General features: G+C 39.2%; 1 protein-coding gene across 2 annotated transcripts in view; it reads right to left on the minus strand.

Moving 5' to 3' along the window:
* Positions 1–445: 445 nt before the first annotated feature.
* camsap2b (calmodulin regulated spectrin-associated protein family, member 2b) overlaps positions 446–26,443 on the minus strand; it is a 37,754-nt gene continuing 11,756 nt past the window's right edge. Inside the window, exons 3-22 of one of the 2 annotated variants that reach the window (XM_086172303.1) lie at positions 23,508–23,687; positions 22,497–22,571; positions 17,411–17,552; positions 16,443–16,582; positions 14,806–14,896; positions 14,563–14,667; positions 13,767–13,836; positions 13,363–13,641; positions 11,761–12,463; positions 11,508–11,645; positions 11,202–11,427; positions 10,919–11,102; positions 10,152–10,839; positions 7,762–7,898; positions 7,435–7,649; positions 7,257–7,356; positions 6,571–6,636; positions 5,835–5,950; positions 5,628–5,746; positions 446–5,539 (exon numbers count right to left, since the gene is read on the minus strand). In XM_086172303.1, the coding sequence (XP_086028429.1) occupies positions 5,240–5,539; positions 5,628–5,746; positions 5,835–5,950; positions 6,571–6,636; positions 7,257–7,356; positions 7,435–7,649; positions 7,762–7,898; positions 10,152–10,839; positions 10,919–11,102; positions 11,202–11,427; positions 11,508–11,645; positions 11,761–12,463; positions 13,363–13,641; positions 13,767–13,836; positions 14,563–14,667; positions 14,806–14,896; positions 16,443–16,582; positions 17,411–17,552; positions 22,497–22,571; positions 23,508–23,687 (4,074 nt within the window). In that variant the 3' untranslated portion in view covers positions 446–5,239. The remainder of the gene's footprint in view (positions 5,540–5,627; positions 5,747–5,834; positions 5,951–6,570; positions 6,637–7,256; positions 7,357–7,434; positions 7,650–7,761; positions 7,899–10,151; positions 10,840–10,918; positions 11,103–11,201; positions 11,428–11,507; positions 11,646–11,760; positions 12,464–13,362; positions 13,642–13,766; positions 13,837–14,562; positions 14,668–14,805; positions 14,897–16,442; positions 16,583–17,410; positions 17,553–22,496; positions 22,572–23,507; positions 23,688–26,443) is intronic. The other variant, XM_086172304.1, reaches the window with a different exon arrangement.

Here is a 26,443-nt window from a genome sequence, read left to right on the forward strand (position 1 = left end):
CTGCACGACGAGCTGTGGCTGATGGTTAGCTCCTTCCGCCAACGGTTAATCCCATGCCGGTGCAGAACTGAATGCTTCAGATGCTCCTTTGTGCCCACGGCCATCAGACAGTACAACAGCAGTCTGGACGGCACACAACTCTGACCGGCCTGAGTGCACCTGGGATGCTTCCACAATCTCACCCATTCACATGTCATATCCTTACTCTACTGTCTTTCTTATCCTTGTTGACCCCAGCCCGCACACAACCTCCGTATTTTTGTTTATTTATTTTCTTCTTGTCATTGCTATTGTCACTGTATTTATATTGTCATTTAGTTCTGGTTGTGTATTTTTCCCCCTCACTGTTCCATTATGTTGTCCATTATAATACCTGATGTTGCTGCTGTTGTTGCTGTCTATTCATTCGTGCATGTCTTGCTATCTTCTGTCTTCTGTCTCTCCATTTATTTTCATATTCATATTTATTTACTTTTTTTTATTTTTTCACATTATAACTGTTAGGCTGCTGTGACAAAGGAATTTCCCTTATAGGGATAAATATAGTTTATCTTATCTTGTCCTTTTGCAAAAAAACATCAGATTTTTTTGCCTATTTTGCCTGATGAAAAGAATCCGCTAATAATTATGCAAACTTTGATATTGGGTATTGATCTCCTTTGGCCACACCCTCCCTCATTACACAAAACTAATGTGCTCAAATCCAATAAGCACTCACCTTTATACAGCGTGGAGAAAGAATATACACATAAAAAGGTTAATCTAGTCAAAATGCTCACCTGCCAAAAAATTGTTCACACACAGTATAGTTGATGGTGGTTATAAGGTAAAGATAGTCAGTGAAGAGAGGATAGGTCACATTGCGACATTGCAACGTAATCTTTTTTTGTTGTTGTTGTAAATACGTGAGAAATTATGTGTCACTTTTCAGTTGTTTTGTCCATTATTTTCACATTTCCAAATGAAAATAGTCTGAGATGGGGAAAAAAGTGTTTTTTTTCTTTTACTTGTCAAATAATTATGCATATAGAAATGTTCTCTTAAAAGGACAAAATCTTACTTTTACTTTCTTAAATATTCAGGTTTGAGCTGATACATGCTATATGATAGCATGTAGCAGAATATCTAATATAATTAAAAATTGAAATATGGACGTAATAGTATTCATTACTAAGTAATGCTCCTGATGTGCCCAAAACATTTTGGATTGAGTGAGAGCACTATAATTGTTCAAAAATTAAACGAATCATCAAAACCAAGATTTGTCTCACTTAGTTTAGTCTTTGATCATTTTAAGTGAAGAAATGTTTTGGGTTAAACATCTTTAATCAATTAATTTTATTCAACATTTTCATCTATATCATTCTATGAAGTTTCATTGAATATTTTCCATTATATTAGTACGAATTTTGGGCTATGGCCAGCAGGAGGTTCAGTGTGCAAACTTATCGAGTGCAAACTGTACCAGTGTGTAAAAACAAAAATAAAGCTCGTCAGTTCTTCAGTGAGAACATCAATCTACCACAAATAGTTTTTCTTTGGGTATTTTTGAGCTTCATGTCCAATGGCTCTGCATGTCTAGAGCTGATTACTGGCTGCTTTCACTCTCTCTAACCAAGTTTCAGAGTGACAAAACTTGTGATTTGAAGAGGCAGTTCAACACACACGATTTGTAACATTAAAAAGAGTTTGAGAGCAAACACCAGTCCAGTGTTACATAAATAAGTTTAATGTAGAACGCTTATGTCTTTAGTGCGCTTAGAATGTACTTTATGCGCTATTTTAACACTTATACTCATAAGATTTTTAAGAAATCTAAAAAAAAGTGAGATGTTCCTGATTTGCAATCCAGTTTTTCAATGGATTTAATGCACAAGAACAAAAGCAGAGTGAAATGAGTCAATTAGCATGTTCTTTGCTTTGCAATTGTTATCCACAATTATCTGAATAATTTAGACAATTCAGAGCTTATTTGGTTTTATTTCTATTTGGAAAGCCCAAAGATATACTGATATCCTGACTTGTCTGTTCTTCCTGGGACTCGCAGAGTTGTGATATGAGAGTGAGAGCTCCAGTAAAAAAAAAAAAAGCCTGTCAGACAAAATCATGATCAGCCTTCTGTTTAAAGTGAAGAAAATTGGCAAACACATTATAAAATCACGACACTTAAATTAGCAGAAGAAAAACCTAAGTCAATAAGGTAAACGTTTTGCTATAACGTTTTCCAGTGTGAAGTGTGCAAGCTATTGTTCTCATCTTTATTGTGACAATGGTGTTGTTTTTCATTTGCAGAAACAAAATGTTGTGATTTAGGTCAGTAACAGAGCAAGACACAAAACAACATCAGCCCACTTATTAATTACAGAAAGTGTTCCTACTTTAAACACTAATTATTTCTGGCAGCTTGTACTCTGATAAAAATTACATGCTGGTCCGATAGTAGATCCAATTTCTAGCCTTATATGTCATTTTAACCATGGGATAAAAATTTTTTTTTGTTTAAAAACCTGAGTCATCTAACAAAATGTTTCAAAACATGAATTGTCTGGTGTGAGAAATTGATATTCTAACAGCAGCTTTGCTTCCAACTGGTGATGCTCTGTATTCACACAGTCCTTCGTGTCAGATGAAAGCTTTCAATTAGCAGTCAATGCAACGCCAATTCATTCCATCATGATTTACATTCTCTGTCAGCACCCAAGGCGCGCTCTACCAGCCAGTTGCAGGAATCTCTTCTGGAGAGAATGAGTTAACCCGCTGTGAACAAAATGTGAAAACAAATGTTTTGTAGCAATCAGCTAGTCACGGGCTTCTAAAGGCAATGCTCCCCACCACGTGGCTGTAGATGTGAGAAGCCATAAGTTAAGGTGTCTTAACCTAGAAAGAGGAGGAGATCAAACCTCTCTGATGCTCGGATTTGGAGTCTATTGCTGGCAGGGGTCGACACAAACCATTGGCAGAATGCGTGTCCCCTCACCCGGTGTTCTTATTGGAGAAAAGCCAGTGATTGAATTCTGTTCAACTAACCTTCATGAAACTGCAGGAGTCATAGTTCAGGCATTCAGAACAAGGCAGTATCCTCCTCTTTGATGCACTTTGAAAAGGGGACATGCATATTGTTCTGACTAAGCTATGATAATATTAGCTTTGGATTTGTGAGGGCGGCACAAAGCTATTATTGTGAGGTGACAGGCATTGCCTCTGGAAATTATGTCCAAGAATTTTGAAGCATCCACAGTGGGGCAATATCTCATGCAACTCAAGAATCAAACTCATACTGAGATGCCAAGAAGAATCTGAGTTTCTTTATGTATTTGGACATTGGTTTAGTGAGTAGTTTCATCCAGTGTCACTATTATTGGTATTATCCATCTCCAGTATGAGGGGCGCATAAAGGAGTATATTTCCTAAGCCGAGAGCAGACCAGTGGGAGTCCAATTTTAATGAAAAAGCGCTAAAGGCCAGTTGGCAGTGACCCTGCCTCTGCTCAGCCATGTGTCTTGCTAGGTCAGCTCAACAGCACTCCAGGTCTGCTGGATATTTGCCAGTCCACTGCTGCAAGAGATGAGCTGAAACACAAAATCATTTTTTTTCTTTTTTTGTATAATGTGGTGCACGTATGACATTATTTAGAAAACAATAAAAGAAGCAAAAAAAAAAAAAAAAAGGCAAATGACAAAAAATATTTGTCAATACAATATTCTTAATACACGTTATTTCACTTCATTTTCAAAAGAAAGAGCAAAAAACTATTTTGCAATGTTTGATTGGCAATTCATTAATCAGTTAAAAATTTGGGGATTTGATTGATCAAACGGGGGACTGCCGACTTCTTTCTTTGGTTTACAAAATACACTACAGAATAGAATTTGACCAATAAAAAAAATATATTCTTTTTACTAAGAGCAGAATAAAAGCTGATTAATTGGTCTTCTAAAATATCTCTTTTTACAAATGTCACTTGTGGAAATTCATTTTGTTTCTAAGTAGGGATGCCAAAGAGTATCACTTCCAATAGTACAGGCTTAAAAGCGATGAAAGTTGCATTGAGAGGTTTTTTATGAATGTTCAAACTGATCGGAAACAGGATAACCGATCCGATCTTTCGATTTACAAGTACAGTGTCCAGAGATTGATCATGTGTATGGGTGTGTCTTTTTACGATACAATGAAGCAGTTAAAATTTTGATTACATGTAACACAGCTTTTAAACAGACAAATTGTTTTTATTTTTTGAAATTACAACCTGTATCTGCTCCGTAGGTGAGTCAATGTGAACTGATGATCCACACTGACAGTAAGATATAAAAGCTACTCAAAAGCTACAAGCTGTTCATGTTGAACGGTGCTGCTATTATATACAGACAACATTTAACGTTTATGCATTTAGTAATATTATATTTCTCTGAATAAACCTTAATGCTTTTGAAACATCTCAAAAGCATTATTATAAATGAAATAAATAAAGATAAATTGCAGGTGCTTTCCAGAATTACTTGATGGTGTTCCATATCCTTGAGAACACCGCTCTCTCTTGTGGAAAGCGTTTTTTAACAACAAATAAGGCTTTCTCCGCACTCCTCTCGCTACTTTACAATACGCACAAATACACACATCTGGATCTGTTTTCAGTCACATATGTAGAAAAACAACAGAACATGCCTGTATAGCAGCAAAACCCATTAAAAAACACGGTCTCTATTGGATCCCCGACCAGACAGGTAATCCTTTCTATGAGCTGATGGGGTGGCGTTTAGTCTCAGACTACTGGGTTTCACACAGCCTCTCTTATATCGCAACACACCTTTTCAACAGATGGGGACAAACACAACACTCACAGTGCATCCTGATGACACAAAACAAGCATAAGGCCACACATGATCAACATAAAGAAACCAAACAGCCTCCTTGAGAGGCGTGCCATTCAGTGCTTCAGTGGTTCTACTAGGTAAGGCATCAGTCCGCCTATCATATTCTTTTTTTGGCACACAAGAAGATTGAGACACATGCTGTCAGGGACACACCTTTGTTCATCAAGTATCCGGTGTGTTCATCAAGTATCCAGCATGTCACATTTCTGTATTGAAACAAGATCTGTGAGGCCGATTAGTGTTCTACATTCCAGTTGTGAGTGATAGCAGTGGGAAATTGTGTCCCTTCAATGAAAAAAATAAAAATCGAAAAATGTCTGCAATTGTTTCTTGAGAAACATGTCCAAATGTTGGTCAATCGACCTGCACTACTTTGTGTGCAGTTTTTTAGGCGTCCCTTGCTTCTTGGTCTGCCACAGATGGCTGGCAATGGTAATGGCATCCACACTCGCGGACATGGTTTTGGCCGGGATCTGGCTGAACTGCTTTCTATCTGAGTTGTACTTGTACAGGCCTTCGATCATCTTGGCAGTGATGGTCTTTGGCCCGATCCCAGCCAGCCTAGTGATCTCCTCTGTCTCAGGACAATAGGCATACACAGACCTGAACTGGCAGCCAGCATCGCGGAACAACACCAGGAAGTTATTGGCTTCAGATTTCTCCATTTCCTGCAGACAGTAATAGAAAATGTCATTACTGATCTTCAGGTGATCTTGAAAACAAGGCAGAATATTAGAGTTAGATGTAAAACATTACATCAAGTATCTTGTTTTTCTGCCCTTCGTTGACCTTCCCTGCCAGGCAGCAGTGTGCCAGTGCATTCTGGATGATGTGCTTGTTCGACTTGGCACTGGGCTCCTTATAGAGTTTGGGTCCTGGAAGATTCAAGTACAGCTCAATCGCAATCATGAAAGTGAATCGAAACGTCAGTAGCTACGTGCATTCATGGGGCGTCTCTCATACCTGTGTACTCCGTGTTAGAAGGCGTAGAGGAGGTGGTGGAATCATTTTCCCAATCCTTCTCTCCATTACGACTACCAGCAGAGGGGCAAGAAGAAAAACCTCCAGCGGAGTCTGGCCTGGGGATGATTATGTGTAAAACCAACAAATGGCAAACACAAATACATGAGAGATAAACCATGAAAAAGTACATATAGATGGGCATACAGAAGCATGGAAGAGGAACAGATTGCACAGACAGATATATCTCAAAGATATATACACGAGGACACATACATAAACAAAGACACATACACAGAGATGTGGGAATACAAGGTCAGATGCCATGACAAAAATTTCCACCCCCTGCTTTTTCTCTGGCATTAAGTACTCCCACTAAGCTGTGCAGTAGAGGGCAGAAAGGTACGCCAAGCCAAGCCAAGCAAAGCAAAGCCTGTCTTTATAGCTACTGTAAGAGAGAAGCTCCAGCACTTGTTGAGGGAAACAGCTATAAAATGCAGAGCAGTCAGCGTAACAACAGCAGCAGATCAATACTACAAAGGACAGAGTGATGTTGAAGAGCAAGAAAGCAAAAATAGCAAGGAGGGGCTAATCTAGTAAAAAATACTGTGTAAGCCATGAGCTGCATTGAGGAAAATTGTTCATTTTTTCCCGCTGATGTGTCCATCTAATTTTAATGTGCTTATATGTGTGGATGGAGCTCCACAACCTTTAGTCTACTGCCGGAGGTATTACTAACCTTCCCTTTCTTTCTTTGGGAGAGTTTAGAAAGAACGGGACATGAGAAGAAGCTACTTTATTGCCTCTGAGGAAGCATGCCACATGGAGGAAAAAGAGACAGGGATAAAGAGAATAAAGATATTGAGTGTTCAACCTCATTGAAATCAGCTAATGAAATAATGTGAGAAAACAGTAACCTGGCCATGAAAATAAAACACAAGCAATATTTACATTTTCAATATTTAAAAAAAAAAATCTGCAGTTGTACAATGCTAATTTCTGTGCAAATTGCACACCTCGTGTCACTCATATATCTATCTTAAATATACAGCAGAAGAGTTGTTTTAACACATTTCATATGAACCAGCTGATGAAAAATGGGACCTTTTTCTCAGTCTAAAAGTAAAGAAATTGTAATGGGATAATCTTATTCTCTGTGGAAATTCAAACTGTATTGTATTTCAAATAATCAATAAGTAATTTTCAATAACACAAGAAAGTATTGAGCACTGATGAGTGTATCATATTGCAGAATGACTCATAAAATTAGAAATTGAAATATGGACATGATAATGTTCATTACTAAGTAATGCTCCTGATGTGCCAAACACATTCTTCAGATTTTTTTTCAGTTAAGCTGTGACTTTTGCTCTGTAAAGCAGTGGTTATTAAATCACAGGGTTTTAGTTAAAGAGGGGGCCTTACCGGCTGGGCTTCCTGTTGTCTGGATGGTTGCTGTCAATGTCGCCCAAGCTAAGAGAGGCCAAAGACACACTGGAGACAGAGAAGCCTCGAGGACGCACCCCTGCACCATAAAACATCAACAATGATGGCTCATAACACTGATATGTCAGTTTTGGTGCACGCCGGATGTGATGCCCACCTGATGCTTTCACGGGAGGCATTGATGAGTCCATGCCATCCCTGTGTATGGACTTGGGGCGTGGCTTCTTCTTGAGACTTCCTGATCGGGGTTTGATGACCTCATCCATATCTTCCATCAGTTTGAGCTGCTTCCTCCTCATATACTCATTCTTGATGTATTCTCTCCTTGCTTTCTCATCTTCCTTCTTCTGCAGCTCTTCCTCTGCTTTCAACCTAAAGGATGAGCCAAATTTTTTGATTTTTTATTCATTTTCCCTACATGCAGAACAATAACTCTAAGATACAAGCCAGTAAAGCAAGCAGAACACAAGACAGACAGACACACCGTGCAGCTTCTTTCTTCTGCTCCTGTTCCAGCTCCTGTTGCTGCTTCTTTTCCTGAGCCTCCTTCTCCCTCCTCAACCTCTTTTCAAGCAGCGCTGCTTTCTTTGCAGCCATATCCTCTTCCCCTTTTACATCATCCTGGAGTTTGATAGGCACAATAACACGGCACATAGCATTGTCATGATTATCTTGCTTTGACCTGATGCATCGTCATTCTCTTCAGTTGTGACTTCGAACACTGTTTTTAAGAAACGCTCTAGTGATAGATTTAGACAATATGCATTACAAGCATTCCATAAAATGTAAAAATGATTTCAGGGAAATGTCTTGTATTTCCTCATCACCATCTCTGATCGGCTAATGCCAAAACACACACGTCACTACACATGTGAGGCCAAGAAGCCTTTTCACTGAACAAAAAGAATTAAGCAAAAAAAGACCATACAGCCATGCAGACACATTTATAATCGAGGAGTCCATGAATTATGGAAAATTGGTCGTCACTATCATATTTCTGTAGTGGTCTTTAGTTATCTGCAATGTGCATCTGCTGTGACACTGGGAGGGACGAGCACATTACCAGAAAGTAAATATAAGGATTAAATATAAGTTCTAAGCTCATCTTAACAAGTTATTTATTCATATCCAACACTCCAAACCAGCGTGTACAGCATTTCACGTGCAGTATATCAAGAAAATGCTAACTTCCTTAGCATCTTCTTTATTACCATACCTAATTTATCTCAGTCAACTCAGCTCTCATGTCTAGATCAGACATGTGAGTGAACGCAGGCGCAACTTGCTGCCGCTGCTCGCCATTAACAATCTATATGTCTGTACAGTATCCTTGAGTGTCAAATAAGGGACCTTAAATTAAATGTAGTGTTATTATTATTATTATTGTTGTTGTTGTTGTTCCTATTATCATTATTATTATTGATATTATCAATATTATCACTCTGTTCACAAGTCTTTTAGGTGCTGCTCTATAGTGTAATACTCAGTATTTTACTGCTGCTCTTTATGCATTCACAAGTCAAAACATCTTGTTTTCTTCATTTCTGATTTGATAACAAATATTACTCTAATTCTGTCAGGTTATAAAGGCCGGCCTTTGGTCAGCCGGCGAGTTTTACGGGAACTCAAAAAAAGGAACAGATCATTTGGCAGAGGATGGCAGTGCAACCTTTATTTCTTCTGATTTACTTAGGTAATGTGAGCTTTTTTTTATAAACATATTTGTTATTATGAAGCATAAAAAGAGATGACTGATATAACTTCAATCTGTTGATCAAATGTGGAGTGATCCCTGATATTCAATGAACTAGAAACAATCATCTCAATCTGTCAATAACTGGCTTGCCAACCCGCAGCTCCCGAGTCGCACGCAGCTCTTATGTTCATGTCGAATTTTATGTTTGTGTGTTTTTTTTACAGCAAAGACAGGCTGTTTGCAACCCCCGCTGGTCACAGGTGAGGCTGCCGCTGAGCTGGAGATGATCGATCTGTGTGAAGAGGACCAACTGACACCTGCTTTGAGAGAAGGGACCATTGAATGCTGGAAAAGTGTGCCAATGGAAAAGTACCCAAATGTCAAACAGACAGCGCTTAAGATATTGTCAATATTTGAGTTAAGATACATGCATACTGCAAGTCTCTTTTTCCTACCCTGAAAGATTTGAAATCAAAGCATCGATGTGTTCTGACAGACACATGTGAGGATTTGCTTTGAGTGGCAACAACTGACTATAAACCAAATTTGAAAAGGATTGTTAAGGATAAGGAATGCCAGAAGTTCCGCTGAGCCACATGCATAGTAATAGAAAAAATGCTGATAATAACAATATAATAATAATAATAATAATAATAATAATAATAACAATAATAATAATAATAATAATAATAATAATAATAATAATAATAATAATAACAATAATAATAATAACAAAATGTGTACTTTTATTAATCCTCATGGGGAAGTTCACTCTCTGCAGTTAACCTATCATGGATGAACCATGATATATATATAATAATTTAAAAACTTTTTTTTTTGTAAACATGAACTGAATATTGAACTGAGAGATTGTGAGACAGTGTATAGTGTTCATGTTGAAAATGACTGGCTTGCGGCACGGTAAAAACTGTGGCTCTTAGCCTCTGACTGGTTGGTGACCCCTGCCCTATAATAATGACAAACAAGGCTCAACTTGAACATTTTAGTTATCAATTTTCTCCATTCCAGAAATGGCATCCACAAAAAGAGTTTGTTCACAGTGTGAATTTGGTCCACACCATATATTATACTGAAATAAATGATAATGGTGATTGTACTATAAAACATAATGTTTTAATGTGAGTGTAAAGGATTGTATAAACATAGGAGCTACTCACCTTGAAAAAGAATCCACAACACATCTTCTGCTCTTCCCCACAGACATCTCCTGCAGTTTCTCCCTCCCCTGTGATATCCTGAGCTTGACCATCAGGCTGCTTCGGCCCAGTCAGAGTCACCTCCACCAGCTCTCTCCTGTCTTGGAGATCTCTCTTGACCCGGTCAGCCGCAGCCCCTTGCACCTCAGAAACGGGCTGACATAACACCTGCACCTCTGAAATTCTTGAATCTCTCCCTTCATTCTTCACCTGAGCATTCTCTTTCTCTTTGTCTGCCACTCTAGTGGGATGCGAGTGAGTGCCAGCACTCCTGTTTCCCACCATCTCTTTGTCCACATTTTTATCTTTGCTGTCCGTGGACATCACCAGCCCCTCGTCATGCCCCAGGTAGGCAAAAGAGCTGGTCTGAGACTGGCTTGTGGTGAAACGCCTCAGTCTTGGAAGGCTGTCCACTGAGGTGGGAGTGTTCAGCATTCGGCTAAAGGATGTAACCTTCAGATCGTTTGGTCGTGGTGTCCGGGGTGTCCTGGCATGGAAGGAGGCTGGCCTCCGTTTAATACCGGTAGAAGATGAGCGATTTAGAGGACGGGGAGACCCAGACAAGGACATAATGGGAGACAAAGACCCAACTGATCCTTGAATTGATCCTCGGCCTGCAAGACTGCTGCTACGCAGCTCACGGAGCTGCCTGAGGGCGGAAAAAGCATGGAAATAATCAAATGATAGAACAGAAAATGAATTTTATTATGTATTTATAAAAATTGTACCTGTGTGGCGATCGAGCTGGCGGAGGAATGACCCAGGCATGTTGCTGTTGGTCTCTCATTGTCATGATTCTCTCCTGCTGCTGAGCCAAACGCTGCATTTCAGTCTGCAGGAAACCCAGTGATGTGTTCAGCCTCTCAATTGAGCGTGTGTATTCTGCAAGGTCGATTTCACCAGGAGTCATGCCTGTTAAAAATAACAGTTTTAATGGCCAGTTCTCAGACTCCTCAAACCTAAACCAAAAGATATTCAACTTATTGTCCTATTTACATTACAGTGACCCACCTCCTCCATCTTCACATGGAGACCGTGGAGCAGCTCCATCCGGCTTGCATCTCTCTGTCCGCTCCATCTTTCCCGGACCCGTCTGCCTGGCAAATGTTAGCGGTTCAGGGGAAGGAGACCCACCTGTAGTGTTGTTGAATGGAGGCGTAAGTCCTTTTCTTTTAACAACGTTTAGAAAGGCTGTTCTGCCCATTCTTTGACGATGGCGCGTAAACGCTTCTTCCACCTGGTGAGAGTATCAAATAATGTTGACTTGCAAGAAAAACATGCATTTTCACACAAGGACATTTGGAGGAATATGTTTACCTTCTTTTTCTGGGCTTCAATGGCTCTGCGTTTCTCTTCAAGCTTCATCCTGAGTTGAATCATCTCTGTGGCTATCAGGTGCGAGGGAGACGTTGTTATTGGAGAAGGAGAAGTGATTGGCAAAGGTGGGGTCGAGATCTAGTAAAAATAGTAAAGATAAGATCAATCTTGATGCATATCGGCCTTTAGGGTAATTACTTGTCACTTTAGAAAGGTGTGTATTTCTACGATGCAGCGATTGAATGATGCAAACCTGAGATGCAATGGGCTTCAACGAAGGTACGTTGAGATCAGAACTCTCTGGTGTTGTTCCACCACTACTTCTTCCCTCCAACTTCCTGAATTTTTGCTCCGCAAAGCTCGTCATCCGTACCAAACCACCTCCAGAGCCACCGGAGGACGAAGCAGGGCTCAGGGTATGGGATCTAGGGAGCGTAGGCGCTGAACTTGGGCAGGGGCTTCTCTCCATTCCATCTCCCCTCTCAGACTTAGAGCCACCGACTCCTTCATGTCCTCCATCACAGTTTCTTTCCCTTTCTGCCCAGTTAGGCAGTGGACATGATCGAGTTGTAGCCTCACACTCTGGATCAATGTCCGAATAGTCTCTCAGAGAGGAATCTTCATCCAAACTTTGGATGTCCTCGGTCTTCACGTGGAGGCCCGTGTCAGCGTCATCGGTGGAGAAAGAGTTGGGGTCATGGTCATTCAACTTGGATGAACTTGGATCACCCCCTTGACTTAGAGCTCCTGATTCTTCTGAAGGCTCTGCACAATGGAGGAAGAAGCCACCATCTCCATCCTTCATGCCCAGGCTGGCGTGAGGCCGTTCAGTGTTGTGGATTATCTTTAGGGCCTCCTCGATGCTTGGTGGGGTTGAAGGGCTGATATGGCCACCATGGTTATCATGGTGATTGTTAGAGTTGCTGCCACTATCTAGAAGGACTCCATTGGAGCACCTAGGGAAAACATAGTATATAATCAATAGTAAATCCAGTTTAGATTGTGTGGATCATCCTTTTGCTACTTGCAGGATTAAAGTGCACAGTTTGCATGATTTACTTAACAAGTACCTCTTGAAAATACAGAAAAAAGTAAGAAATATATGAGAAAATCTGATTACAGATTTGCCATTGACCTTAAGGAACACTATGCTACACTAGTAAAAAGTAAAAGACTGAACTTTCAATTCAACACAGGAGTTCACTTTACAGACTGATGTAGAAGAAATTGTAAGGAATAATATTTTGGTTTTGGCAAGGCCAAGAGGAATAAGAATGATTAATCAAAACTGTATGATTAAATTTTACCCATCCTTGTTTATGACTGCATTGAAAGAAAATGAACACTCCTCGTTGCTGATGCATCTGGCAAACATTTCTGGGTTATACTCATTTCGTCCTTCAATGATCATTACTTGCATACAAAGTGCAAAAATTCATCAAAAGTCAGATGATTCACTTTTTCATATTGATTTGTTTTCCTGTCAGCTATAATAATATCAAATAAGGCTGATATTCACGAGAGCTTAGATAGTCTGCCCAGTTAGCAACAGTGAGCATAGGAAAGAATCATGCATTGATTAATAAATGCATTTAGCCCTAACTTAACTAAAAACATTAACTGTCTTATCAGAAAAAAACTTGTTCAGTCCTGACACAGTCCCAAGGCCAGTCAACCAAAAAATAGATATATCAATAAACATCGATGAATAAAAAAAAACAATTATGACAGTGTACTTTTACTTCAAGTCTACAAATAAAAGTCACAGGATGGTGATTCCAATGTAGCTGCTGATCAAGCGATCAGCCACTGTTACTGAGTAATTCACTAAGCTGCCAATGCTAGTCCTCCATACCTGCTTTGGTTTTTCATTGAGAATGTGTTGCTCCTCCCCAGGGGTTTCGTGGTAGAGACATTTTCATTCTCCTCTGGTATGTGCTGGCTCTGGCCATAAACATTGACAGGCATGAGGGAGAGGTGGCGCTTGATTCCTCCTCGGGATGCATAGTGAGCTTTGAACCCAAGGCCATCACTGCTGGCAGAGCGGGTCATGCTGCGGAGTGGGGGAGGTTCACAGGGCTCCATAGGGGCTCCATCCAGAGGTATCTCAAAGGAGATTCCCCGGGAGGACGAGCTACGGGAGACAGACAACCGGAAATCTGCTGTTACACAAGTATTACGGATTAGCTCAAAAAATATAGGCCAATGAATGAATCAGTTCCAGACGTATAAGTTCAGCAGTGGATATCCGCTACCAACCGTTTCTCCTTTGGCCATGTTCCTACACACCCATCCACGTAAGACATAGAGGTAGATCTTTTCATCACACCTGTTTCGGAGAGCACATGATATAGAAATTCTGGAGTTCAAGATTCCAACCCCACAAATGACATTTATATTGTGTTAATAACTCAACATGACACGAAAAGTTGCAATATGGCTATCATCCACTAGAGGAACTCAATAGCATGCCACCAAAATCTGGACTTTCCAGTATTCAAGAATAAGGTAGTTCTTTCTAATTTTTTGTCAAGTTGAACAAAGCCTTTGAATGTAATTTGAAAGTAAGAATTCAGCCTAATATTTTCTATAACAACTGCGAAGTAAATGATTTTTGTCACATATGTGACATATGTTTGAGATCTAAACAACATATTAGGAAACGACCTCCACCCAGTATCTATCTATCTATCTATCTATCTATCTATCTATCTATCTATCTATCTATCTATCTGTCTGTCTGTCTGTCTGTCTGTCTGTCTGTCTGTCTGTCTGTCTGTCTGTCTGTCTGTCTGTCTGTCTGTCTGTCTGTCTGTCTGTCTGTCAATCTATCAATCGCTTCATACAAAAGAAAAAGCTAAATAAATCTAATCCAATGTATTGATTCAACTATGAGCTTATTAGACCACACTGGATACTTATGGTGTGAAGCTCTCATACACTAAGAAATTACAGCATATATCTGTAACAGTTCAGATTTCATGAGCACTTAAAACTTGCAATTAGTTTCCACATCTACTAGCATACACCGTTTACCAAAAAGTCTGATATTTACCTTCTGCAGGAATATTTTCTGGGTTGTCAGATTTTTCTGCATAGCTCTGTTTGACTGGGTTGGTCACAGGAACAATATTTTTACAGGATGTTACTGGCTCATGAGCTGCAAGGGGGAAATTTGACTCATCATTTAGACACAATCTTACGTCATGTACTACAGTTTACAGTACCAAATTTTAATACTCATAGATATTGTAATGGAAAAAATAGCATGCTGATGTTATGTGAAACTATACTGTACCATTTGGGTCAAACACTCTGGGCTGCACAAATGAGGGTTTAACCACTTCAAACCACCAAAAAAGTTCAGCCATAAATACCAGGAAGTTACTCTGCAAGACCACACCCACACCCACACACACACACACACACACAAGACACATACACACAAACACAGGCACGTTGTTATTTATAAATAACTCGCATAGCCTTTTTCTTTATGCAGTGCATCTCTCTACTCAGTTGCGTCTCTAAAGAAAACAGCAGCATCCCCATTATCAGACTGCTTTTTGACACCTCAGCGAGGTATATATACATATATGTATACATGTGCACATGTACTGTAATGGAATGTCAGTAGATGCATCATCTTCTGATTAGTATAAGGTCAAACTAAGACATATGGCCCTGAGGGCAGCCAACAGCACCATCTAGAGTTTAATTCAAGCAAGTCATACAAGCATAGACAGAACAACAAGATAGTGTGAGTACATTTCTCACGGACAAATGCATTCATGCAGTGGTCAGAATATCCCCGCAAGCCTAGACAGATGAAAATGAGAGAAAAATACAGCTCAATCAATACAGTATGGATATACTACATCCATGAAAAGCTGATATCAGCCAAGGAATACACTGGTCTATTTCAAGTTGTATAAAATGTAATTTGCCAAATGCTGTCACATTGGATATTTAACAATACTAACAATACTTTTCTACATTTTTTTTCCATGTCCATTTTGAAACTTTGTTTGTGATTTAATGTCAAACCTCAATGAACAGACACCTGCATATTAAGAATCAGTGGGTAGAGTAAGGTCTGAGTGGACAGTCTCTCAAAGATCATATTCCTCCAATCCTTTCACTACCGACACAATAGCAGCATAATCCAGGCAATACAAACTCACTATAAACCATGGGGTCAACGAGAAAACCAGAGGGAAGAAGAGAAATTGAGGAAACCCACTGCTGTTTTGTTTAGTAGCATGAAAAGCCCAAGCCTCTGACTTGAATTTAAATGTCACTGCACTCAGTGCTTGCTGCTCACTTATCATGGCTGTGCAGCTTCTACTGTTTTGATGGTACAGAGATCCTGTTTAAAGTTGGACAGCAAATCTTTCATTAATCAAAAACACATCTTGAACTCAGTGGTTGTATTAACTGTTAACGTAGCAGATTTTAGTTGTTAGATGGAAACTGATGAGGAGTGACAGAGCAAAAGAGGCGGGCAGAGACGGGTCAGGACTGTGAATCTCCTCTGAGCAGAATCTGTCCTCTGTTTGAAAGGGTGGGGACATTTGGCCGGCAAAAACTCTAATTCATACACACACAGGCGGTCATTTTCATTTCTTCTTGCTGTTAAGCCATACTCACTTTGGCAAAAAAGATCTTTACGTCTTCTGTTATACATGCACACACACTCAGACTCTGTAACACCCCCGGCAAGAGCCAAACTTGCAACACACAAAATCATTATTCACTTTTTCCTTGCATGACTCATTTCTGCCCATTTGTAATTCCCCACCCTTGCTGTCCTTATTCACCCAAACACTGTTCTTCTATGCTTTTCCATGAGTAAAATCCCCATTTGATTTTAAAAATAAGGAACAGAAACCTTCACCAACACTAGTTTAAATATGTGAATATTTGCTTTCCTACCTTTATTGATGCATGTGCATAGAGCATGTCCTCCAGACTAAAGTGGCAGCAGTGGTTCAGGTTGTTCCGACAGAACTCCTGCACCAGTTGGAGGTTGTAGAGACTGTCAGCCAGAGACATTGTTTCCTTGAGGCAGACATCTGCTCAATTATGGGAGGGGTCAAAGCAAAATCCAGACAGGAAGACAGAGAAGATAACGCACATTTAAAAAAAAGTCCAGATAAGAAAGTTACTTTTGCACTGCAGCTGTTAATCTGAACTCCCTGACACAACTTTCTGGATGAATCATCGGGATTTTCCTCCCCTGATGTTCCTCCAGGAACACCCTGAATGCCTGGGCCATAAGTACTCAGTTTTGTGGAGTCATGCTGCATTTCACTATATTGTAATTTTTTGAGTAAATCCTACTGGCAGACATAAGACCTTTCAGCTCCCTTTCACATCTGGACCACATGTTTTCGCTCTCTGTGAACTTCATTTATTCCTGAGGCCCTCCGAACACTGACAAGAGAGTTGTTTATCTTTGAAATTGTAGTCAGCCACTCCTCCAACAGTTCTTAGTCACATACAGCTTGTGACCAATCACAACCTCGCCCTGGGCTTTTTTAAGAAGAGAGGACTGAGACTTTGCCTCCCTCCCCATCTCATTCCTTTGAATCTTATTTCAGTCCTCATCGTACCAATATCATGGCTTGTTAATATATAAAATCAGAAAAAATATGTAATTGACTTGAATATGATGATAAAGATTTCAGTTGGACTTTGACTCACTGATGCCTTGAAACAACAAATCTCATCAAAGCTACATTCACAGAGAACTGTCGTCAGGGAGCCTAAGCTCCAAGACAACCAGTGTGAACTGATGTTATCAAATGGTGATCATTATTTCAGTATCCTCAAAAGACTTGGAATAAAATACAGAGTGTGCGCAGATAGCATGTGTATGTGGTTATGGGGGGAGGACCCACCTTCCAGTTTGACAGCCTTTGGGCAGTAGAAGTGCAGCAGAGCCGTCAGAGCACAGCCATCTGTGTTGTCCTTCAGAAGATTCTCCACGAGGGGGAGCGTTGGGATGCTCCTCTGCTGAGCATGCTCTCTACGGTAGCGAGTCTGGAACCATGGCGATGAAACATAGAAGTTACCTTTATGGGTCATCCGGGTGGATTGGTGCAAACATCTCTTTGGTTGTTTAGAAACACGTTTTACCACAGGCACGCACGCACACACAAACACAGAAACGCGCAGACACGGACACAGGGGTATGATGGAATGTCAGACGCAGGATGGTACAGGCGCAACTTAAATAATGCATATTCAATTATTCATGCACATAATTGGGTAAGGGTTACTGAGGCATCCCCAACATAAAGAGGTAAAAAATACACATCTCTGACTATTTTGGGGAGGGGGGAGTTCTTTAACAGAGGCCACCAAATAATGAATGTCATCATTATTTGCAGCAGCATAAATACACTTCAGTTCAGTGGCAGAACAGAGATACAGTGCTGCTGCTGACATTACAAATGACTTAGAGTTGAATAAAAGTCTATGTCAGGCTATCACTCGAGTTTGACAACTGTCCTACAGTCAATGTGGGCCAGTAATATCCAAAGAGACAACATTCCTCCATATATCTTTAGGCCTTTTTTAATCTCAGTTTATCCATGTTCACGTTTGCTTTGTACGGTGGACACGAAGCAAGTGTAACCTCAGCAACTCTCATTCAATGGCAATAAATAGTCAATTTTATCTCATTGCATTGTAATGTAGAATAGGTGTCCCAGTGTTGGACCACATGTATGTTAGCATAAGTAATCATCAGGTAAGACAAATTTTAAACAAATCTAGGATTTCTGCAAGACATTGCCTAAAAATGAACAAGAATGATACAACGTGTCCTAATATTCATAGTGTTTAACTAAGAAATTATATGTAAGGCCTATTTGTCTGTGCTTGCATTTGTTTCAACCACATAGATTGTATTGGAACGGAAATAAAATCAGTGTAAATTTGAATTGTTCGTTTGATTTCTTGACATGTGTGAACAAGGGTTGGAGTGAGTAGTCATCTGAACAAGGTGCATTGGGGCTCAGGGCTACATGCTGTTACCAGACACAAAGACCTGTGATAAAATATGATCGTGCGAGTGTGTGTTACAAGTATTGGGTTAGGTAGAGGAGGAAGTTGGTGTCTGGTGAAGGTGCATTCTTCAGACTGGCTGGACTTACAGGTACTAATCTCCAGTACCATTTGCTGGGAGACTGGATGGTGGAAGATGATTGGATAGCGGAGGAGATTGGGAGAGGCATTAGAGCAACAGGCGGCTAAATATTTGGCAGCTAAACTTTGATTGTGGGACAACACTGGAAACTCACAAAAAAAGATATAATGCATACTGAGGACAAATAGAAGTATGCTAAAAACATCTATTTTTTTGACAAATGCCATTACATTGCAAAACCTATCGATATTTCTAAGCTTCCTAAATAAAGCAAAAAATGGCAACTAAAAATGACAAATCTGAGTTTCAAAAATATAACTTTAACTTTTTGAAAATCTAAATCCAATCTTTAGTTATTTCTTGTTCTTGATCGTATACATTTGTTTTTTCTAATCTTCGACACAACTTCTAAACTCTGGTTTACTTTGGTTGTGGATTTCCTTTCTTTAATTTAGTCCCTCATTCATTTTGGTCTCAGACTTTTACATTTTTAGACTACAGAACTAAAAAGTGTGTTGTAAATTGATTACTAATCAAAGATATCGTGATGCAAACCAGTGGGACACTAACTTTTTCCAGATCAAATATGAAGGCACAACAACTTTTAGTTAACAAACCCGTAGTTTCTTCATCACAGTAGAAACTTCGCTTCCAAAAACCGTCAGCTCAAAATATATTTACTTGCAATAAAAATATCAAGACAATAATAAAGTGGCAATATTGTAAGAATATGAAATCCAGTTGTTCCTTTTTCAAATATTAATGCATGATGAAAGGCAAAAGTTTGACGTGGCTGTTTTTTAACTTCAGCTTGAGTCTTAGTTTAATCTCTTGTCAATAATATTTTCTGACAGAGAGACATCATTGAACCTATTAAAACACTGGATAGAAGTCACAAAAGAAAGTTATATAATGGCAGTTAGAAAAAGTCATTACTGTGTGTGTAGGCTACCTATGTTCAGAACAAGCATTCCCACACAAAACTGCTAAACACTTAGTCATAAGACCAGTGTTACGGATTATTCAGACCATCCCAGAATAGACAAGTGTTACTGAGACGTGTCTTGTGCTCACCCATAAGTGGGTGTGTCTGTGCGAAATTGTGCTCTTTTCACTGAATAGACTTCTGTTAAAGCTCCCAGTGCAGAGACTGGACTGTGTGACAGAGCGCAGAGGAGACAGAGCAGCTGACTGCAAGCGCACAGATCGCCTCAATAAAAGATCCTCTTCCATTATCGCCATTTGTTTTGCATTTGAATGTTGGGGGAAATACTATTATAACTAAGTATAATGGACTATTGGCCATAATGTTCACCCATTATGGACAGGTTACTTGTGGTACTTTTTTTTTTCTTTGGATGATGCCTATAAGGTTTATTGACAAATACACACACAACGGAATCACAGTTTCAATCTGTTCACTTCTGTCGTCACCTGTTGCAGATGTATTCGCCTACATATCTCCATATTACCACAGTCGAGTTTTAGGTTTTCATTCATCAAACTTCACCCTATCCTCTCAATTTTGGAACCCTGGAGCAAGGGTTGACAAGAGCAAGAGCTGCGTTCAGCAGCTTTATGTTGGTGAGGGGAAGGCCTCTTACATAACTTTGAGGCCTGAAGGATGAAAACACTGTCTGAGTTTGTCATTGACACTCTTTCTGCTACAGCTGACAAAGCACCCCCCTTCAAGCTTCCCACGTCAGAGCCAGATCATCCCCCTTGTTCTGATTAGCCCTCCTCTCTTTCTGTTCTCTCTTTTTCCTCTCTAGTCTCCCTTCTTCTCCTCCTCTGCTTTGCACATTTCTTTGTTGACTCCAACAGCAGCCTTCTTACTATTATCATCATTTTTCTGCAGCTGCTCTGTGACTGAGCTCGAGTGTTCCTCTGATTTGTTACAGGCTTTGAGTAATTTACGGTACTATTTGGCAGCGTGTGGCTTGGTGTGGACACGGACATGTTCTCATGACCCCATTTAAAAGTAAGTTTAGAAATGACAACATTAAAAATGCAATAACTGGAGATGAAATATGAGACCAGCTTACAATTAAGCAAAACAGAATAAACTATAAGTAGAAAAACAAAACTAGCCTGAAGTATTTTCAACAAGGCTGAATAGTGATGACTTCATTTAATTATTTTGGAAAATACTTTAGATCCTATGTATATTATCCTTGCTTTGCATGAAGACCAAAGACAAATTGCTTGACTCTTTATCTGCGCACAGAGAAATGTCCCAAAGGAGCTGCTAAGACTTGTCCACCAATTAACCAGCGACTTCCTCATAAACCACAAAGTGTCACTGGTACATTTAAGTCTCCGTAAACATCGGTGGAAATAAGGAAATGCCCAGATCAAATCTCCCAATGAAAAATGCAGCTCTCTGCCTCAGTATGGCATTGTAATAATAACTCCTCTGAGTAATAGAATAATATAAATTGAAAGCATATGTGCTCATAAAATAGCTGCATAATGCTGGAAGCTTGAGTGTCTCAGTAATCCTGCTTACAGTGTTGTGATCCCCAGCCCTATTTATGACAATCCACAGTAAATAATTGAACTCGCACATTAAATCAGGGGAGGTTGGGGTAGCTTTTCATGCATAAATCAAGAATCTATGAGTCATTACTTTTACTGATTGCAACACCTTTTGAGACAATTATATAAATAACATTGTCTTGATTTGAGTTGACAAGCAATCGTTACTTCCACAACCAAATAAATGTAATAAAATATAATAAAACAAATGTATGACTGTAACCAGACACTACTCTTATTTTACTTGTTAAGTTATTTTGAGTGATTAAACACTGATGAACAATTAAAGATTGATCTATTGATCTATTTTCAAATGGACAGACTTATTAATGACACTGACAAAAATGCATAATCATTTATGAACAGTGAGCATTTATATTTTTTAATGTACCACTGAACAACCTTCCAGATGCTAAATATATCTTCCCTTGATGTATGCAAAATAGTCACTATAAGGTAGTTTAGCTATTTTTACAATGAATAAATACTTGTACAATTACTTTTATATATGAGTTTATAGTGGTAAAGCCATACGGCTTATGGATACGTTAAGTTATTTTCCTCTAAAGATATTACAATATGACAGTTTTTCTTGCATGTGTCCCCATAAGACAATGCCATAAAACGTCTAACCTTAAAAATAAAGATAAAAAGGCCTCTTTTCTCTTCTAGATGGAGTTAAACGTCTTTAGGTATGAAGTCTTCTACATTGAAATGAAGTGTACTCTAGCCCACTACATTACTACAGACTGAGTTAAGCTAAAATAAGCTTTAATATTACCTAGTAAATGCAGTTCTCTAAACATTGGTTTAATGAGAAGTGCAGTAACATCGTAAATGTAAAGGACAGCTGGCAGGTCAGCTTTAACTGGGGAAATGAAAGAGAGGTCTACTGTAGAAGTTACATTTGCCCTGGTCTTTCTTTTTGAAATATTGAGATAGTGAAATATGAAATGATGTTGGCCTTCTTTTTGCTTTTACCAAGGTCACTTGTTGCAATATTTCTTCAGCTTGATTTCTAGCCAGTCTCAGCAGGATGTCTAATCACTGGCCAAGATATTGAGAAAAGAATTTCTGTCATAATATATAAGACAGTAAAATACAATACAAAGGGTTACTGTATGGGCAGGTCGTGTTTCTTTTATGCAACACTGACAGCTTCTTCACTTTCAGTTCCGCGATAAGATCAAATGATCATCTCCACATTGTGGATCGCTAAGTGGTCCTTTTATCAAATTAACAGTTGTGATGTGTAATATTGACCTCATTGTTTAGGACTGAGTTTGATTTCTTACTTTTGGTGACTCATGGATGGAAGCTTCTTTCAGCTTCTGCTCTTCAACAAGAATGTCCCATAGGTGTTCATTGACCTGGAGAGAGACACGCAGAGCAGTGTCAAGCTCAAGTTTCAATACAAGCAATGCACACCGTGAGACTCAATCATGAATTTGTTTGGAAGTGAGGCAAAATTAACATGAAACATGAAAACAAGAGACTCCACAGTCAAAGGTTGGCATTTCACAACCAACTTTGCCGAATTGCCACTGATGCAAAATCTGTCTTTAACTGGAAATAAGAGGAAAATAACTTATCGTGACACACATGTTATTGTATTTTCCCTTAAAGGAAACAGTATATAGGTATATTGCGTGTCTGTTTTTAAAGGGTTTCTGAACAGTAAGTAAATCTTGCCTGGAGAAAAACAAAGGCATAAACAAGGCTCTTCAATGCCTAAGAGCAAAACAATGAAAACAATGCACCGTGTGGATTTCTGCATGTTTCTGAATGAATTCTGCATGTGTATCCTCTTGCCTTTTGCTGACTATGAGAATCTATGACTCTGCAGAGTCTTGTTTCTTTTCTGTCTAAATTTAAATTGGGCCAACAGTGCCTTTGGAGACAAACTGTTTATCACTAAAAGCAACTTAAAGTAACTAAAAGCCAGTAAATTGTTACAGTAAGTAAAGAGTCAATCAAAGAGACTTGGAATTTAAACTGCAAGCTTAAATCTCAAAGCCTGACTTCCAGTTCTGCTTTAGTGGACAAGAGGTTGAATCTCTGACATGATTACATGTAGCTGCTGCCAGTTTATTCAGTTTCATCTCATGCAAACACATTAGGACTGAAGCAGCTGGGGAGGATTTGGTTGCTGACATATTTTCCGAGACCTCTTGTGTCTTCTATATCCGGAGTAAAACAAAGAGCTGGACTGCCAGTTCTTTAGGATGTCTACACTTTTCATCCAGTGAAATGAGAAATAACATCTGCTAATAAGTGCATTACTGCAGGCTAGCGTGTGCCTGTACCTTGTTTATCCAGGTGGTGATCGCATCCTCAGTATCATAAGGCAGCTCCTGCACATGTCTGTCACTCTGCAAGACATCGGTGGAAGAGTATCTGTTGATGCAGGACATCACCCTTTCCACACTGACCATCTCCACGGTATACGCCATCATCAGGGTATCTATGAGGGCCAGGTGTGAACTCTGTGGAAACACAAAGCAGGAACAGCCTATTGAAAAGAGCCAAAGAATCGATCAGGTTGTCATTATATACTATGCCGTCGTTGCAGTAATCCAAACTCTCTCATAATTTGTGATGTGAGGTTGCGAAAAACTCCACAGAAGAAAAGAAACTATTCATCCATCCATTATCTATACCTCTTATCCTGCATATGGGGTTGTGGCGATGCTGTAACCTATCTCAGCTCTCATTGGACATTAGGTCCACCCTGGACTGGTGGCCAGTTGACCACATGGCCACATATAGAGACAAACCTCTATTCACTTTCATTCATACATCTTAAAGCATACATTATAACATTCAACATACAACTATTTTGGTTGTCAAATCGACCCGCTGCATGTTTTTGGACTGTGGGAGGAAACCAGAGAGAAACGAAGCAGGCATGTGGGGGAGAACCTACAAAACTCCATACAGAAAGCCCACCCAACATTTTTTTTTTCTTCAAATGTAATTTTATCTACTCTCTTAATGGCAGCAAATTTCATTTAATTCATTTTAAAAATATGAGACAATGCCATATCTTACTATTTCAAAATAATCTCATCACCTCCAAAAAACTAAACAATCCATTAATTACAATGGGCAGAAAACAAAACAAAAAAAAAATCAACTCATACTAAATGACCTTAAAATTTTCAATAGGCTACCACAAAAAAGATTCTGAGCAACATGTAGTCTCACAATCAATTCAAAGGTTGATCTAATATTGCTTGTATGCTTTAGTTGCTCTGGGGGATATCAGGAGTCCCAACATTCTGACAACTCCCTTTTGGGCACCTTTTCAAAACCACTGAACTTCGAAAGCCGTATAACCAACTTATTCCTTGCAAATGAACAATATCAAGTTTATACACTTATCTATCATCTATCAGATTTATTCATACCTGACCAACGTTTAGGCTAATCTTAGTCATTAATATTTATAAAAACACTACAGTGTAATATGCTGGTTTTGTACAAATGAAGGTCTTGAGGTTGAAATAGTTGTTTTGATTTGATTTAAGAGTTAAAAAAAAACAAAATGCAACAAAAGAAAACAAACAAACAAACAAAAGACAGACATCAGGGTTAGAAGCTTTGCAGATACTCAAACTCAATCAACCCATTCATCACTGTTGACCTCCGACAACTTCAGCACATACTGCATTTCATGTCAGGATTGTAAAAGAAAAAATACTTTGTGGCTGTTAATTAAAAAGAAATCCCTGTGTAAACAAATTTCTGCTGCAGTCACTGGTGTTGAAATGCATGACTTATCACACACAGGATGCACAGCCTGGAGACTTTTTCTTTTCTTGAGAGTCTTATTTAGGAATGTTGAGATCCCTCTGCTTTTAAAAGTACAGTCCAGTGCTGGATCACAAGGATTGAGGTCGAATCAAGGACATTGAAACTCAAGTGTTTGTAGCAGAAACCGAGATTTTGATATTTAAGTTTTCTTTATTTGACAAGCAAAGTCTATTTTTTGGAAATGATTTGTATACAGATGTAATGTTGTAGAGCGAGGTAACCTTAGCTGCAATTACCTCACTAACTCTTATCATGCTGCAAAAACTGGCTCTCATGAAGGACTCTCATCTTTAGAACAATGCCTCTGGCCTTGTGACATTTAAAACCAATTTTCAAGCAATAGAACTGCTTTGATGGTGCAAACATTACCTCACTCACCGTCAGTCACTTTATTTGAGTGGTTTTACCAGCCATCGGCCCCGACACAAAGAATCTGCTGCCCAGTCTAATCTCATGCCAGGCCAGTCAGGCAGTGTGACCTTCCCTTCCTCTTCCTGTCACGCCACAGGTAATCTAAAGCACTCATGTTCTCTGTGAATATGTGCTATAGTGCTTATGTGTGTCCGTTGCTTCCCAAATAATCGGTGCATGAGCAACTTAGCTTAACAAACAAAAAGTCAAGTGCTCCATGACCGAGATTACTCGAGCTAAGAGATGCAAACAAACCGTGGGACCTCCTCCCACTCAAGCCTGCACAGGTCTCTGTTCATAACCACAGAGCTGGCATCGACGCCTACCCTGATATGACGAGACAGTCCAGTGTACAGACCCTGAACTGCTCTAATACTGCATCTTCAAAATGAATATGTCTATTGTGAATAAAGTTCGTATGGGAAAAATGAATGAGGTACTTGGCATATTTCAGCAATCGTCAGAAACTGCTTCTGTGTTATTCTGATTAAATGAAAACATAACTATAAAAGTCTGCTGGATTGCAAGGAAACCTCTGTGTTTATTTTCATGTACGTTGTTGGTAATTGTGCCCTGGCCCTTGGAAAAACCCACTGCATTTTCAAGCAGATGTTTTAAATATTGCAAAACATTATTAAACACTACTTTTCCACTGCAGATATGACAAAGGGTTTTTCCTCAACAGAGTGGGTGCCTAGTTTTTTTGCTATCTTTTAAAAACCTTGACTTATTACTGGAAATGGGACATAAAACATCTCATGTGCCAATTTGGTTATCAAAGCCTGTCCCTAAATGTCTTGTTTTTTTGAATCATAAAATCCGTATGGCCATTGCACAATAAAATTTAACAGACAAAAAATTTGTACTTCACCATGAACACCATGCGTCTGTTACTTCAGAAATTATTTCTTTTTAATGTCACACTTAAACTGTTTCTCTATTATAAGGTGATAGATCGGACAGAAATACAATCTGTCAGACAGTCTAAGAGCTAAAAATGTTTTGGGACAAAATG

This window comes from Fistularia commersonii, chromosome 25 (genome assembly GCF_037954325.1).
Source record: "Fistularia commersonii isolate RoL2024-O1a breed Wild chromosome 25, RoL_Fcom_v1.0, whole genome shotgun sequence".
NCBI lineage: Eukaryota > Metazoa > Chordata > Actinopteri > Syngnathiformes > Fistulariidae > Fistularia > Fistularia commersonii.